Source organism: Triticum aestivum, chromosome 3B (assembly GCF_018294505.1).
Source record: "Triticum aestivum cultivar Chinese Spring chromosome 3B, IWGSC CS RefSeq v2.1, whole genome shotgun sequence".
Taxonomy (NCBI): Eukaryota; Viridiplantae; Streptophyta; class Magnoliopsida; order Poales; family Poaceae; genus Triticum; species Triticum aestivum.
The window spans coordinates 788,540,781-788,556,947 of record NC_057801.1 but is presented as its reverse complement, the minus strand read 5'-3'; the positions used below and the strand labels follow the sequence as shown (position 1 = coordinate 788,556,947).

The following is a 16,167-nucleotide window of genomic DNA, read 5'->3' as shown; positions in this document are numbered from 1 at the left end:
TTCACAGTTTTCAAAAAAATGTTCATGTTTCATATTTTGTTTGGGAGCTTAAAAAATGTCCGCTTTTCCAAATTTTGTTGTTGAATTACAAAAAAAAAATCCCATTTCAACATAATTGTTCACGATTTTCAGAAAATTTTACACTTTTTAATGATTTGCGTTGCCTAAGAAAAAAACATTGTGTTTGGAACTACGGAAATATTTCAAATATGCGCTCGGGTTCTTAAGGGTTTGTGTTGTCTTACGATCAGCAAAGCTCGCTAGCTCAACTGGTTGTATCATATGCCTCTTCGGAAGAGATTCTGGGTTTGATACCGCGGGCGATAACCTACCGCACATCGCGGCGGCTAGGAGCTCTCAAAATTGATCCCCTCCCTGGCTTCTCCCGGAATTGCCCGGGAGAAGCTGGGGAGCCCAAAAGAACTGGTCCTAGGACGAATACAAGGCCCATCTGCGACCAATGCCCAACAACCTACTAGCAGGCCTCCTCCAAAAAATATGCCTCATTACTTGGCGCACTATACATGTATTTGTAGATCTTCTCCTTAAAAAAATGTATTAGTAGATCTAATAGGACTCTACGATGTAAACAGACTTGCGCTTCTAGATGTCCCCTGGCAGTATGTAAAACATATGGCGGGGCATGGCTGGAGAACCTCAGAGAATAATAGGGTGAAAATCAACTCAGATGCATCGATCCACCCTGATGATGGAATGGGAGGCGCCGAGGGGGGGGGGGGGGGTCGCCTGATGTTATGTTAGGAGCGTGGTCTAAGCCACTTCCTCCTAGTGTCTCTGATCCAATGATCGTTGAGGCACTAGCCGTTTGTGAGGGAGTCCGTGTAGCTAAACTTCAAGGCTATGAAGAAGTGGAGAAGGGGACCGACAACCTGAAGATAGTTAATCTCTGGACAACTCGCCATAATTCTCGTTCGATTGTGGCACCTATCTTTCAAGAAATAGATGAGCTTGCCAGTCGTTTTTTTTCATTGAACAGGTAAACAGGCCAACTAATTATCCGGCTCACATTTGTGCTAAGTGTGCTTGCACAATGGTTGTAACGGAAAGTTGGCTTGATGAGACTCTTGGTTTCCTAGTATGCAACCTATTGGTTGACTGCTCAGCGAATGCTTTTATTTAAATAAAGCTCGATATTCCCTGCAAAAAAGTAATGGTACCCCTCATCCACCTATATATAACCAAGTGGTCAGCTTGGTAAGCTTTCAACAAAAAATTGCAATCATCCACCTATATAAGGAGAGGTACAGGCTCCTAAATCGGCATCCAATCTATTCATAAGAACTCTCATACGAAACAAGCGCCATCAATACAACCAGACATAGAGGGCTAGGGTATTACCTCCATCACGAGGGCCTAAACCTAGGTAAATCCCCGTACTGTGTGCTCCCAGTCTGACCATCTATGCCATGGAAAAAGTCTACATGAAATTTGATCTCAAGAGAGGCAATGGAAAAATTCGACCATGGAGGTCGGTGGCTCGGCATCGATATCGCTCTCGCGCGCACCCAAGCAGAACAACGAGAACGACGGAAGAGGGAGCAAACACCCAGGCCATATCCCCAAGGCTCAATACAATCAAGTCCGTAGCGTCTACCTATTTCGCCATATCCCCATTTCCCTCTTCTTTGAGACCAGGATTCTTCATCCATTGTGGGCATTGGTTGGGCCTGCTTAGCCCAGCAGAAGGAGTTGTTTGGGGCTCACTCACGCGGTCCTCATGTGTTGGACTCTCCATTTTCTAAAAAAAATAAAAAATGTGTTGGACTCTCCTCAAAAATTGAGTCTTGGCAAGTCTCGCCGGCGGATCCATTTCCACTCCCACTTCCCCCAACGCTCCCTCTCGCTCCTCGCCGGCCGGCCATGGCGGCGATGCCGATGCCGACGCCCAGCCCCCGATTCCTCCTCCTGCTGCTCCTCCTCGCCACCCCCTTCCTCCTCCTCCCCCTCGCCGTATCCTCAATCCCCACCTCCAACCCGGACATCGACCTCGACTACCTCATCAAGAACGCCGGCCTCGACGACGCCCCCAGCGACGACCCCGAGGACTGGCTCGACGACGGGGCACCCGCCTCCCCCGGCGACGACCTCGACGCCGACTACGACGAGGAAGACCTCTTCGGCGACGACGACGGGCCGGAGGAGTCCTCCCACCCCGAGGTCGACGAGGCCCACGTGCTCCTCCTCACCGCCGCCAACTTCACCGCCGTCCTCGCCGCGCGCCGCCACGTCATGGTCGAGTTCTACGCGCCCTGGTGCGGCCACTGCCGCGCGCTCGCGCCCCACTACGCCGCCGCCGCGACGCACCTCGCAGAGCAGGGCGTCGACGTCGCGCTCGCCAAGGTGGACGCCACCGAGGACCACGACCTGGCGCAGGCGCATGACGTGCAGGGCTACCCCACCCTCCTCTTCTTCATCGACGGCGTGCCCAGGGACTACTCCGGCGAGAGGACCAAGTGAGCAGTCTACCGCCTCCCAGATCCCCAATTCCCTGCTCTAGCTGCTGTATCATTCGTTGCGATTTGCTTTGCTGCAGGGACGCCATCGTGGCTTGGATCGGCAAGAAGCTGGGCCCTGCGGTGCGGAACCTCACCGCCGTCGACGAGGCCGAGAAGATCGTCACCGGCGACGACGTGGCCGTGCTCGCATTCCTTGACCACCTCTTGGTACGCAATGCGCCTTCTCCAGTGGCAGCAAAGTCAACCAAACCCAAAATTTATTCGATTGGAACCCATGTTAGCCGCATTGACACAAAATTGGTTCAATTGCATCCCATGTTACCCAGATTGACCCAAGAATACAATGCTTGAGTTGTGGCCATGTTACCCAGATTGACCCAAGAACACAATGCTTGAGTTGTGGCCATGTTACCCCAAATTGACCCCAAAATACAATGCACCTAGTTTTCCCAATGCCATGATTCTTCTACTAGATGAGATGTCAACCTACATGTGCTGAGAACAAATCTGAGATGTGCTCCTATGTTTACCTTATTGGACACTACATATAACATGGTCATAAATCATTAATTACTCTGTCATCAAATGCTATAGGGTGCTCACAGCGATGAGCTTGCTGCTGCCTCAAGGCTGGAAGATACCGTCAGCTTCTACCAGACTACAAGCCCCGATGTAGCCAAGCTTTTCCACGTTGACCCGGAGGCACAGCGCCCGTCAGTAGTCCTGCTCAAGAAAGAGGAGGAGAAGCTGACCGTTTTTGGTATCTTCACCTCCAAGTTGCTTTGGCTTTCAGCACCAGCCCTTCCTTTCCATTTTTTTACACGTTTTGGTTCGACAGTTCAATTGGATAATAATGTACCGTGTATCTTGCAGATGGCGAGTTCAGAGCTTCTGCGATCGCCGAGTTTGTGTCGGCAAACAAAATCCCATTGATCACCACCCTCACACAGGAGACCGCCCCTGCGATTTTCGATAATCCGATCAAGAAGCAAGTATGTCGTGCCGTCTGCCTTGGTGTTTTATTCTCATCATGTTCTCCGCCCATGTATCACTCCTTTGCTGATCTGCTGCCTTCTAATTTCGAAATCAGATTTTGCTATTTGCTGTTGCGAAGGAGTCCTCAAAATTTCTGCCCATCATTAAGGAAACAGCAAAATCATTCAAGGGGAAGGTATTTTTTTCTGTTGACCGGACCGGTGTTTCATGAACTTCTTTCCTCTGTCGTGTTCCATGTTTTATACTCAAATCCAGGCCATCACTTATTTCCTTTCTAATAACTTGTGCGTTTGTCGATGTGGAGTCTCACTAAGCACCGACGTGGCCTGTGTCTCAAATGCAGCTTTTATTTGTCTTTGTGGAGCGTGACAATGAGGAAGTTGGCGAACCTGTTGCCAATTACTTTGGAATTACTGGACAAGAGACCACGGTACTTTTTGTCATGTTTGTCTATGTATTGATTTATTGCACAGAAACAGCATGCAGCAACTTGACTTTCATTTTAATGTGTTCTGTTTTGTACATCCTGATTTGATTACTTTGCAGGTTCTTGCTTACACTGGGAATGAAGACGCTAAGAAGTTCTTCTTCAGCGGTGAAATATCACTGGACACCATTAAGGTAATTGCTTAAAACATTCTTGCAAATTCAGTACCAGATTGGAAGTAAAATCATAAGAATGTGGTCAACAGTTGCAAGATAATATACTATCTTAGCAATGTATAAGCTGACGGTCGTGTTTTTGTTTTATACCACTGTATATTTCGGCTTATATTGTGTATGTTGGTTCAGAAACTGGCATGCCCATGTACATTTTCTCCTCTTTCGCCAAACTAGCACTTGTCTGTAGGAGATGCTTTACGTAACCACCACTATAGTCATTGTCGTTTCATCGTTGCTGATGTTGAGGCTCTGCTAATGTTGTTGGGTAGGACGGTATCAAGTATCATTGTTCAAGAAAGTACAATGTTCCTTATAAAAAATCTTTCTACTTCTTGTTAATACCCAGGAATTTGCTCGAGATTTCCTGGAGGACAAGCTCACACCATCCTACAAGTCTGACCCAGTACCTGAATTGGTGAGCCGAGAAGAATTATCTGATATCTCTTTTCTCTGTCATTATTTACATGGCAATGAGACATTCTTTCTGTTCCCATGCAGAATGATGAGGACGTCAAAGTTGTTGTTGGCAAGAGTCTAGATCAAATAGTTCTGGATGAGTCAAAGGATGTTCTTTTGGAGGTAAGTTCATTCTTGCGTGGTAGGTATTTGAGAGAAGATAAAAATTTTGTGTTGTCCTTAACGCCTCATCATTTTGGACGAAGGTATATGCACCATGGTGTGGGCATTGTCAGTCACTGGAGCCTATCTACAACAAGTTGGGCAAGTATCTCCGTGGCATCGACTCCCTTGTAATAGCCAAAATGGACGGCACAAACAATGAGCATCCTCGTGCCAAGGTCTGTGACGCTGTCTGTTGGCTTTGGTAGTTTCCCTACTCTTTCCTTCTAACTGGATATTACTTGCTAAACTAGTTTGAGTGCGGTGCCATCGATATTCACAGAGCATGTGCATGCATTTCATATGAAACAATGCTAGTTGTAAAACAAGTGGAAGTTATTTCAACACTTTCTTCACTTGAATGTGCAGTTGCACTTGTTTATGGTGCACAGAAAGTATAGGTCCATTATCTGTCTGCTGCCATCTACTTATCGTGAGTATATATGTGCTGAATATATTTATTTGTCGCCTATTTATCCATACGCTACAGTATCGTGGTACAGTTTGTCTAACGGGTTAAAGAGGTAACCCAGCCCGTGCGTAGCAAAGTATTAATATGATATTGTCAGATTTGAATCACATGCTGTTAGGAGTTGGAGATAAGTTAATTCGGGAAATAGGTCATATCTGGCAAGCAAGCCAGATTTGGTTAGGATGATAGAGATGGAGCTCGAGTCTTGTGGAACACAAGTCGAGTTGAACCTCAGAGACGAACACTGTCGCCAGGTTGTTGAAGGATAGTGCCATAACATCTTGAAATAGTGCAACAGTATTACGATTACGACTGTTACGCAAAGGATCTGATTCCCTGATACAGAAACTTTAAAATTGCCTTCCGTTCAGCCCTGTTTTCCTTATGATTAACTTTTCTTAAATTCATACATGGAAAATACAGATACTCGATCTCTTCTGTTCACTACCATGTAGACTTCTCCAGAATACCGATGGAACTGACACTTGCTTCCTGTTACATTGCAGCCTGATGGATTCCCCACGATACTCTTCTACCCAGCTGGGAAGAAAAGCTTTGAGCCTGTAAGTTACTTAATTGACGTTTCACTTTTTATTTAGCGACACATCTGCTAGTATGTGTTGTCTTTCAGTTTGCAGCAATAACATGATCCTCAGCTATCTCCTTGACACGCTTTTGGCAGTGATATCATCTACGCTTAGTTAGAACTGTCTCTAGACTCCTTAATAAACTCACCTAAGCATGCATGCGTGTTTAAGTTTAACGCACGATTCAGAGCCGCTGATTTGTCCTCGGCTCCTTGCTGGAATGATTCCATGTTTATATGCCTGCAAATTTGCATGTATGCCATTGTAGATATATAAGGAGAAGTAGCTAGGCTCACAGGTGCTGGAATTGGCATCCACTAATTCAATTTCTTTGGTTTCATTTGGCTAAATAAACTCTTGCAGATAACTTTCGAGGGTGACCGGACGGTGGTGGAGATGTACAAGTTCCTCAAGAAGCACGCCGCCATCCCGTTCAAGCTGAAGCGCCCGGACTCGTCAGCAGCACGGACCGACGGCTCAGGCTCAACGACTGAGGGCGAGAAGAGCTCCGGCTCGAACCCGAAGGACGAGTTGTAGGGGATTAGATACACCATTGACAACAAGTACGAGGAGGCGCCGATGATGTCGAAATCGGGAGATTGAGAAGGAATGGCTAAGCTAGGTATCAATCAACCTTGGCTGCTGCAAGTGTATGCTGAGAACACAAATACGTATTAACTACTGTAGAATCCAATGAATAAAAGCAAGATATCCTTTTTCTTAGTACTACATACATCTTCTTGTCTTCGTATTTTCAAACTATACACATTCATACACAAAATCTGGGGTGGAAGACCACAGTCCACAGGTAAGCTATATATAGAGTATATATACAGTAAGTAAGAAAATAGAAAGCAGAGCAGAGTATACATATGTATGTATGTTGTCTATGGCTGAGGGGTACCGAGGTCCGACGGCGGCGGGGGGCGGCCGGCGGTGGCGGCCCTCCAGCGGGCGGCCTGGAGCAGCACGGCGTTGGCGCAGATGGGGACGCCGAAGCCAGCGAAGGCGGAGAGGATGATGGCGATGACGGCCTGGATCCTGACGTAGCGGTAGAAGAGGTGGGTGAAGAGGACGACCAGCAGGAACTGCAGCGCCGAGTATGCCCACACGTACCGCCGGGAGGAGGCCATCCCGGCGGTGGTGAGCGCCGAGAAGGTGCCGAGCACGACGGCGAAGGGCGCGGAGACGGCCAGCGCCACCGCCGCGATTGCCGTGCTCGCCCACCAGCAGCTGCTCCAGGAAGCAGAAGTAGGCCAACATGCTCACCGTCACCAGGATCACCATCCCGTGCCGCCACACCTTTCTGAATCCCCTTTCTCTTGCTTCTCTTTCTCCTCCTTCATGGCTGCCATTGCCATTGCCGGCGGCGAGAGGAGGAGGTGGAGGGGGAGGGACGGCGACGCGGCGGAGGGTGACGGGGAGGTTGAGGACGTCGTGGCCGCAGACGTCGCAGTTGGGGTTGCCCTTGATGCCGAACCACTTGAGCGCGCAGCGGCGGTGCGCCAGCTCCAGCTCGCCCTTGCACCGGCACTCCAGCTTCAGCACGCCGTCGCCTGCTCCTTCTTCCTCCTCCAGCAGCGCCACCATGCAGATCGGGCACACCGCCTCCTCCTCCCCCACCTCCTCTTCCTCTCCTTCTTCTGACGGCGATGGCGAAGAGGGCGGCGCCGACTCCGGCAATGGCGCGGGCGTCGCCGACGACACCCAGAACCGGCGCAGGGAGCTCGAGTCCGCCACCCGCTTCTTGCTGCCATGGGCGGGCAGCCTCCTGGAGATGCTCGTCATCGGCATCGACTTTGTCCGGCACACCGGCTTCCGCTGCTGCTGCTGCTGCTGCTGCTGAGGGTTGAGAGCTGCACAGCCGTCTTCAGCGGCCGCTAGCTCGTCAATGTCCAAGGTGGAGGTGGAGGAGGTGGCCATCATCCTGAAGCTGCTGAAGAGCCTGGAGAAGGACAGCGACCGTGCGCCGCCGCGGGGCCCAGCCGCCTCCTCCTGCCCCTGCCCCTGCTCGCCTGATCTTGATGATCTGCTCAGGCTGCCCCTCCTCCTCTTCGCCGGCAATGGCAATGGCTTGCTGGCATCCTGCTCCTGCTCACACGCCGAGAGCAGCGGCCACTCGCCATGATGATGATGCTCCTCGTCGTCCTCCTCTTCCCCTTCTTCCTCCTCCACCTTCGGCGTGATCGCGGCGCCGCTCTTGTTGCTCTCCTGCACAAAAATCATCCATAATCTTCAAGGCGTGCAAGATATGTGTATTCTTCAATGAACATGCATGAAGCTGGAGAGAAGCTGACTCACCTGCTGAGGAGCCATGGCAAAAGAAGACACAGATCCTGCTGAGGGGGAAGAGAAGGGATGGGATGATTAACAAGAGGCCACAGCAGGATGCATCATATTTGCAACAACAAGTTAGCAATTATTTGTAACGTTTATTATGTACTGCTGCAGCAATAAAAACCGGACAGTGACGAATAATAATGGATGGAGCCGTGGGAAAGGGAGAAAAAGATGAAGCACAAGCTACATACACACTTAAGTCAGTGAGTGATGAGATTGATTGGGATAGTGAGCGATGGACTTCTACTACCTGTCTATCTAGCCTAACTGCAACCACTCCTCCTCACCATCACCCACTGGCAATTACCTAGCTAGGGTTCCTCCGCTCCTTCTGCCGCCGCTCCATCGCCCGGTGAGAAATTACCCTGTTAGTGTTTTCAGACTGATTAAAGAGGTGACAACATCTTCTTCTTCTTCTTCTTCTGCTGATCAGATCAAATGGAAATGTAGTTGGTTCTCGTCCATTTCATTTCATCTCATCTCATCCACGCGGTCATCGCATCGCCGAGGCCACCTCGAGCAAATCGCACGCCGTAGCTGTTGATCAGTTCACTGGCAATGAACCTGGTGGTTGCGAAAGCAAAACACAGATTGCACAACAAAGAACATGATTCTTGTAGACTCAATGGTAATAGCTGCTCATCGGTTAACTGGAAATGAGCCTAGTTTCTCGGTTCACTCAAACGGAACAAACGCCCGGTCATCGTCGACGACGGCACCGTGGGTTGCAAAAGCAACACACAGATGCATAACAAAAGACGCCATAATAACACTGAAACAATAGAGGTTGTTGGTTGCCATGGACACGGGCAATGGCGCGTCGCTCCCACACATCTTTCATTCAGGAAGAAGAAGAAGCATCGGAGACGGTGGTGGAGATGATGATACGGAGCTAGGCAGTATCTGAAGTTAGTTGTGGTATCGACAATATCGTATTAAAAAATGAGGACATGCCTGGTCCTCTCCGGCAAAATCGTTGTCGGGCGTAAGGAAAAGCATGCAAAATCGTTGTCGGGCGTAAGGATATTCTGAAATACTGTGTCCGATGGGTACCAACTCCAGTGCCTTCCTTGCAATATTTTCTGCGACAACCAGATCATTATGGAGCTCGCAAAATGCTCGCAGATTCTTGTACATGGACATGTCATCAGGCCGGAAGGGCATGGCCCTCAATGGTGCATGCCGCCTCTGTAAGACGGCCTGCTCGTCCTAACATGTCCAGAAAGAGTGTGTAGTGGCTCCTTTGTGGGGAAACACCAAACGAATTCCTCGTAGAGTTGAAATGGTTGATGCTGTTTGAGATTGAACGAGAGACGAATGAATAGTAAAGCAAAACTGTTGATCTCTTTCATTAATCATTAGGCTTATATACAATCTGAGAGGACGCTCCCTTCTTGAAGGCGTTGCTGTTGAAGAACATCATTGTCTATTGTCTTTGTGGTGTCAAGAGATAGTTGGTGCGGATACGGTCATAGTTGTAGTTTGTCAACCGCGGATTTGTTCGTTTTGGTTTTTTATTTCTTTTTTCTCGTTTAGGCATAGCTTTGGTCATATATGACTTTGCTATTTGCCGGCGTTTTGTTTGTGTGAGTGTGTGTTCATAGTGGCTGTGTGCATCCTAGCTGTGCAGAGGCCGGGTATGTGCTTATTGTGTTTGTATCCACTTGATGCTTCATTTTGAGTCAATAAAATTCACCCTTTATCGAAAACAATCTAAGAGGACGCAACGCAACAGAGGGACGCGTCCATTCCCGAACAACGCATCGAGGGACGCGGTGGTTGCGGAGGGGGCGGTTAGGACAAGGGGAGATTTCCCTTCAATTAAGTGTCTTAACTAAATCCTAACAGATGCCAATGTCAATGTCATGGCTGTAGATTCAGTGGACAGCTAGCTAAGCTCATGGGTGGACTGCGAAACCTGCTATACTAACTCAATTTGCTGGCTGAACTCTTGCAGATAACTTTTGAGGGGGACCGGACGGTGGTCGAGATGTACAAGTTCCTCAAGAAGCACGCCGCCATCCCGTTCGAGCTCAAGCGCCCGGACTCGTCAGCGGCGCCGAGGACCCAGGCTCCTCAACCGAGCCCGAGAAGAGCTCCGGCTCCAACCCAAAGGACGAGCTGTAGGGGATTACATACACCATCGACAACAAGCACGAGGTGCTGCTGTCGGGAAGCAGGAGGTGGAGAACAGATAGCTAGGTACTGTATCAACTATTAGAATATTACTCCCTCTGTAAACTAATATAAAAGCATTTAGATCACTACTTTAGTGATCTAAACGCTTTTAGTAATGATTTAAACGCTCTTATATTAGTTTACAGAGGGAGTAGAATAGAATCCATTAAAGGCAAGAAAGTATTCCCTCTGTAAACGTCTTATAAAAGTTTACAGAGGGAGTAGAAACCAAAGCACAGCAAGCTGGAGCGGAGTTAAGCGTGCGGCAGAATATGTAGCTATGGCCAGCTGAGGGATACGGGGGTCTGAATAGAATTTGATGAGGGGTATGAAATCGAAAATGTAAGGGTGTCCGTAAACATCTATATCTGAATCTGTCCTTTTATAAGTTCAATAATTTCTTGATGCCCTGCTTGGCTGCAGGCTGCAGCTACTCGAGATCATGGCGGAATTTACCCTGGACGTTCAAGTCTGATGCTCCGCTTCTCTGCTTTACGGCGTTATTATCTGAATCTGGGCTTGTATAAGCCATGCTCTCTGGTGCATTTGAGATGTTTCTTTGCCTGGTTCCTGAGTTTGTCAGGGGTGTATGCCATCTTACCTGTGGCCTTCCACAGTAACAGGTTTTCGGCGGTGGGGTCGCCTCTTCTCACCACCACCTCCTGGAGATTGTTTAGGAAGCAAGAAGCATCCAACTGAGGAGACAGACAAGCGATGAACGTCGAGTTGTAGACCGCCGCAAGAGGCGATCATCGACTAAAAACTAGGCTCTTGATCCTTTTCTTTGTCTGTCGTAGTTGCGAGTCAACCAACGACTTGCAACTGGGCCCGGCCCTTTTATCATCCGAGTCGCAAGTCCCCCATCGATACGAAATTGGGCCTTTGGTCCTTTTATTTACACCCTAGGTACAAGTCCATTGTTGACTCGCAATTGGGCTCGACGTTTTTTTATCCAATTGCAAGTCTAACATCGACTTGCAACTGGGTCAAATCCTTTTATTTGTCCGAGTTGCAAGTCCATCATTGCGGTCCACCATCGAATCATAAATAGGGATGATTTTTTGTCTCTTACATGACTAAGCACTACAACTCATATTTTTAAATGTGGAAGTTTTTTGTTATGCGTAGGATACACACGAAGCATGTCATCACACATGTACATGCATTAGTTGATCCTTAGATGAGCTTTGCATGCCAAGGTACGTACTAGTACATGCATATAATATATCTAAGGTCAAGGTATAAAAGACGTGCACGACGATCAGCGCATACAAATATGCACTGAAAAACTTAAATGGTTCACCATACACTAAAAAAAGTTTAATTTGTTAAAGGAAATGTTCATCGTATATTTCAAATAGTTCATCCTACACTAAAAAGTTCAGTTTGTATAAACAAAATGCTTCGAATGTTCAAACATGTTTCTATTTAAAAAGTTGTTCAGGTTCAAAAAAGGTTCATGTTTTCATTAAAAAGTTTAGGTTTTCGAAAAAATGTTTGGGAATTTCAAAAAAATATTTCCCTTGAATTTTATTCGTGGTTTTGGGAAAGTGTTTTTCAGCAAATTTTCAGAATTTTCAAAAAATCTTTCACTTTTTAAAATTATCCAGAATTTCAAAAGATGCTCACGTTTTCAGAAAAATGTGTTGTAAAAAATGTGCAGTACAAATATTGGTTCCCACTTTTAAAAAAAATTCAACATTTTCAAAATTATTCACAATTTTTTAATAAATTTTAAAAAATGTTTCAGAGCTGACGCTGGTATTAAACATTCGCGTTTGTCATTTGCCACCAACAGCTGATAGTTCTATTGGCTGTAAGAGAACTCCGACAGGGAATTTCCAGTGCCACCTCTGAGCCTCCGCTTCCCCTTTTATCATTGTTCACTTGGCCTCGACCCTCCTCTCCCCCCAACCCTTCTTCCAATCAGGGATGTGCCTAATCGAGCACAACGACGAGGACCCAAGGAAGATCAGTGTCGTTGCTGCTCTAGCTTCTCACCATGTTTCATCATGCCATGTTATCTTTTATGGATATATGGACTGTTGTAACCATGGGCCTCCTGCGGGCCGTATGATCCATGGGTCTCCTACGGGCCGTAGGATCCATTGGCCTTCTATATGGGCCGTAGGATCCATGGGCCTTCTACGGGCCGTACGATCCATCGGACTTCTATGGGCCGTACGATCCATGGGCCTTCTACGAGCCGTACGATCCATGGGCCTTCTACGGGGCGTATCATCATTTCGTCAATCATGGGCCGTACTACTCGTGGACCATAACGGGCCGTTAATAGGCCGTATTTGATAACTCTATGAAAACATCCCAACGGGTTTTTTTACATGAAAACGACCCAACGTATTAACGGGCCACAAACGGACCGACTGTAACCACGAGCTGAATTTGGCCCACAAGCAGAAAATGACAGTAACGTGACGTAAGTAACTGAATGCTAGAAATGAGCCCAAGAATAAATGGCCCCTGAGAAGGCCGAAAGATAACATGGGCTGGAAACGGCCCAATGGAATATTGGGCCGTTAATGGGTATAAAGTGATATACTGTTCATTACGGGCCAATTTCACCACGGACTGTTAATGGGCCAAGAGTTACAAAGGGCCTCATATGGGCAGAAAGACATCATGGGCCATACATGGACCAGAAGTTAAAACGGGCTGGAATCATATTGGATGGCCCAGATGACACTACTGGGCCTAATTCGCAGAGGTCGTAACGGGCCCTGGGTTAGCGGGATGTAAATGGGCTATATGCGAACATGCCGTTAACATGCTTTCTGTGGGACGACCCGCTGATACGTCTCCAATGTATCTATAATTTTTGATTGTTCCATGCTATTATATTACCCGTTTTGGTTGTCTATGGGTTTTACTATACACTTTTATATCATTTTTGGGACTAACCTACTAACCGGAGGCCCAACCCGAATTGCTGTTTTTTTTTGCCTATTTCAGTGTTTCGCAAAAAAGGAATATCAAACGGAGTCCAAACGGAATGAAACCTTCGGGAGCGATCTTTTTGGAACAAACGCAATCCAGGAGCCTTGTAGTGGACGTCAAGCAGCAAACGAGGCGGCCACGAGGGTGTCCGGCACGCCCCGGGGGGGGGGGGCTGCCTTGTGGCCCCCTCGTGGCTCACAAACCTACTTCTTCCTCCTATATATATCCACGTACCCTGAAACCACCCAGGAGCACCACAAAAAACTATTTCCACCGCCGCAACCTTCTGTATCCGTAAGATCCCATCTTGGAGCCTTCGCCGGCGTTCCGCCGGAGGGGGAATCAACCACAGAGGGCCTCTACATCATCACGAAGGCTTCTCCGATGAGTTGTGAGTAGTTTATCACAAACCTTCGTGTCACATCCCTAGCTCTGGCCTGTCCTGTGCTTGCTTCCATGTGTGCATCATGTCTATATTTTCGAAACTTGAACTGAGGAATTCTGGAAGCCTCAAAAACTTAAATAAAAGAGGGGCAAAAACCCTAGAAATCTCATTCATTGCTCCAAAATGCTCTTCTTAAATGTTTGATAATTTTTGGTAAGGGTTCTGGTCCCAACCAAAATATTGAACATTTTTAAGGAATTATTTTTGGGACTTTGGATTTAATTCATTAGCTATTTGAATTTGAATTATATTCATATAATTAGAATATAATTTCTAATACCCCTGATATATTTTATAAGCTTTTGGAAAAGTCCATTTAGCAATATAAAATATTCAGAGGAGTTTTTGGCATTGTTTGAATTATTTTAAATTCAAAACAGTGGCAAAATAAATTAAATAAAACAAAACAGAAGAAAAAAAATAAAAAGAGCAAAGCTTACCTGTCGCTTACCTGCGCCTCACCTGTGCTGGCCCAGCCCACCCTGCCAGTCCACCTGGCGGCCCAGCCCACCAGGGGCACCGCCGTCTTCAACCTCTGCCTACTGGCAGAGGCGTGTCGACGCGCCGTGGCCGGGCCTCCACCTCCTGCTTCGCCGTGGCAGCCTCCCCGTCATCCTCGCGACGCCACGGAGACACCCAGAGCCATCCCCTGACCCCCCTCACTCTCCCGTGCGCCTCTTCCCTCTCTCTGCCTCGCCTCCCTCGCCCCTCTCCCGAAGCAGAGCGCAGCCGCCGACGCCGTTCGCCGTAGCTGCAGCCACCGCCTTCCCCTCGCTTCTCTGACCGGACCAGAGGCTCCGCCTCGACCCCCTCTTCCTCCCCACCGACCCACGCCCTTCCGGAAGCCCTGCAACGCCGTCCTCGACGCCATCTTCATCCTCTGCACCGACGGCCGCCGTTGTTCGATTCGCCGCCCACAGAGCGTCCCCGGCCTCACCTTCGCGCTCATTGGACTCGCGGTGAGCCGCTGACCTGTTCCCCTCTTCCTTCCATGCCCTTTGGCCTCTCTAGCCGCTGTTTCCGCCGAGCCCGAGAGCCCTTCGCCACCGGCCATGTCGCCACCGTGGCTACGGCTGCTGAAGCTCGCAGTAGATCACACCGCTGCATTCAGTGCCTCACCACAAGCCCGTAGCACGCTCCAGCTCGCCTTCCCGTGCCCCCTAGCTCTCGCTCGCGTCTCGCCCGAACTCCGGCCGCCGCCGCGAGCTCGCCTCCGACGAGCTCGGTCCACCCCAGCTGCTCCCGCTTGCCCCGTTAGATGCGCCACTCCTCCAGCTCCCCGTAGAGCCAAACCCCGTCGCAAACCACCGTCTGTAGCACCGTCCCGAGCAACTCCGGCGAGGTCCCGCCGTCGCCGTGGTCGCCAGCGTCACTTGGTGACGTGGCACGTCATTAGCCACTAATGACCCAGCTAAACCAACCCTAGTGCCACTGCCATGTGGGCCCCGAGCCTAATTAGGTTAGTTTAATTTTTCAGTTTAGATTAGTGCTAATCTGTGGACCCCGTGTGTCAGATTTTGACTTAGTCAAGTCAACGTTGACCGGACCCACCTGTCAAACACCCAAACCAGCCCTGTGTCACTGACGTGTGGCCCCCACACGTCAGGTTTGACTCTGGGCGACCCAGTTGACCTGCTGACGTCATGATGATGTCAGGCTGACGCAGTAATGTTTTCTGGATTTATTTTTATTCAGAAAATTCCAGAAAATTGTATAAACTTCTAAAATTCATAGAAATTCAACCGTAACTCCAAATTAAATAATTTATATATGAAAAATTATCAGAAAAATTCAAGGAATCCATCTGTACCATTTTCATGCATGTTTGAACAATGCTTGTCCTCTGTTTTGGACAAAACAAATAAAGGGAATTTAAATAATCATATATGGAGTTGGAGTTTGAATCATGTATTCAAACCAACTTCATTTAAATCATAGCTAAGTGCATTAGCTCAGAACACCAGCATATTGCCATGTCATTATCATGCATCATACTGTTGCATTGCATTGATTGTGTTTCTTCTTGTTTGTCGGTGGTTGTTCCCTCTCGATAGACGTGGTTTCGACGATGAGATCGATGACACTGATGAAGAGCTATATTATCTTCGGAAGTGCCAGGCAAGCAAAACCCCCTTGTTCATTCCGATACAATCCCACTCTCTCGCTCCTGCTCTCTTTTAATGCATTAGGACAACAACGATTCAACTGTTACTTGCTGCGGTAGCTGAACCCCTTTATCCTTTGCATGACCTGTCATTGCCACAGTAAATAGATGAAACCCACTAGCATGAGTAGGAGTTGTTTGAGCCCTGTTGTGCCTACTCATTCATGTTTGTTTGTCATGCCTGCTACTGCTTAGAGTTGAGTCAGGTCTGATTCATCGGGGATGAATCAGAGGTGTGTGAACATGTCCTACTGTGTGTGAGCTAAGTGTGT

General features: G+C 48.2%; 1 protein-coding gene and 1 pseudogene across 1 annotated transcript; one reads left to right on the top strand and one right to left on the bottom strand.

Annotated features, from left to right (window-relative positions):
- Nucleotides 1-1,803: 1,803 nt before the first annotated feature.
- On the top strand, nucleotides 1,804-6,542 carry LOC123072438 (protein disulfide isomerase-like 1-4). Its single transcript, XM_044495987.1, has 12 exons — nucleotides 1,804-2,474; nucleotides 2,555-2,684; nucleotides 3,072-3,237; nucleotides 3,351-3,469; nucleotides 3,568-3,648; nucleotides 3,817-3,903; nucleotides 4,020-4,094; nucleotides 4,483-4,551; nucleotides 4,635-4,715; nucleotides 4,799-4,933; nucleotides 5,733-5,789; nucleotides 6,177-6,542. Exons 1-12 carry the CDS (start codon nucleotides 1,882-1,884, stop codon nucleotides 6,348-6,350), a joined length of 1,767 nt encoding a protein of 588 aa, XP_044351922.1. The 5' UTR covers nucleotides 1,804-1,881; the 3' UTR covers nucleotides 6,351-6,542.
- A 62-nt stretch (nucleotides 6,543-6,604) lies between these two features.
- Nucleotides 6,605-8,114, bottom strand: LOC123072439 (uncharacterized; annotated as a pseudogene).
- Nucleotides 8,115-16,167: the final 8,053 nt, after the last annotated feature.

Coding starts and splice junctions, on each gene's coding strand:
- LOC123072438 (XM_044495987.1), top strand. CDS start 1,882: ATGGCGGCGATGCCGATGCCGACGCCCAGCCCCCGATTCCTCCTCCTG. Junction 2,685..3,071: donor CATTCCTTGACCACCTCTTG/GTACGCAATGCG, acceptor CAAATGCTATAG/GGTGCTCACAGCGATGAGCT. Junction 3,649..3,816: donor CAAAATCATTCAAGGGGAAG/GTATTTTTTTCT, acceptor TCTCAAATGCAG/CTTTTATTTGTCTTTGTGGA.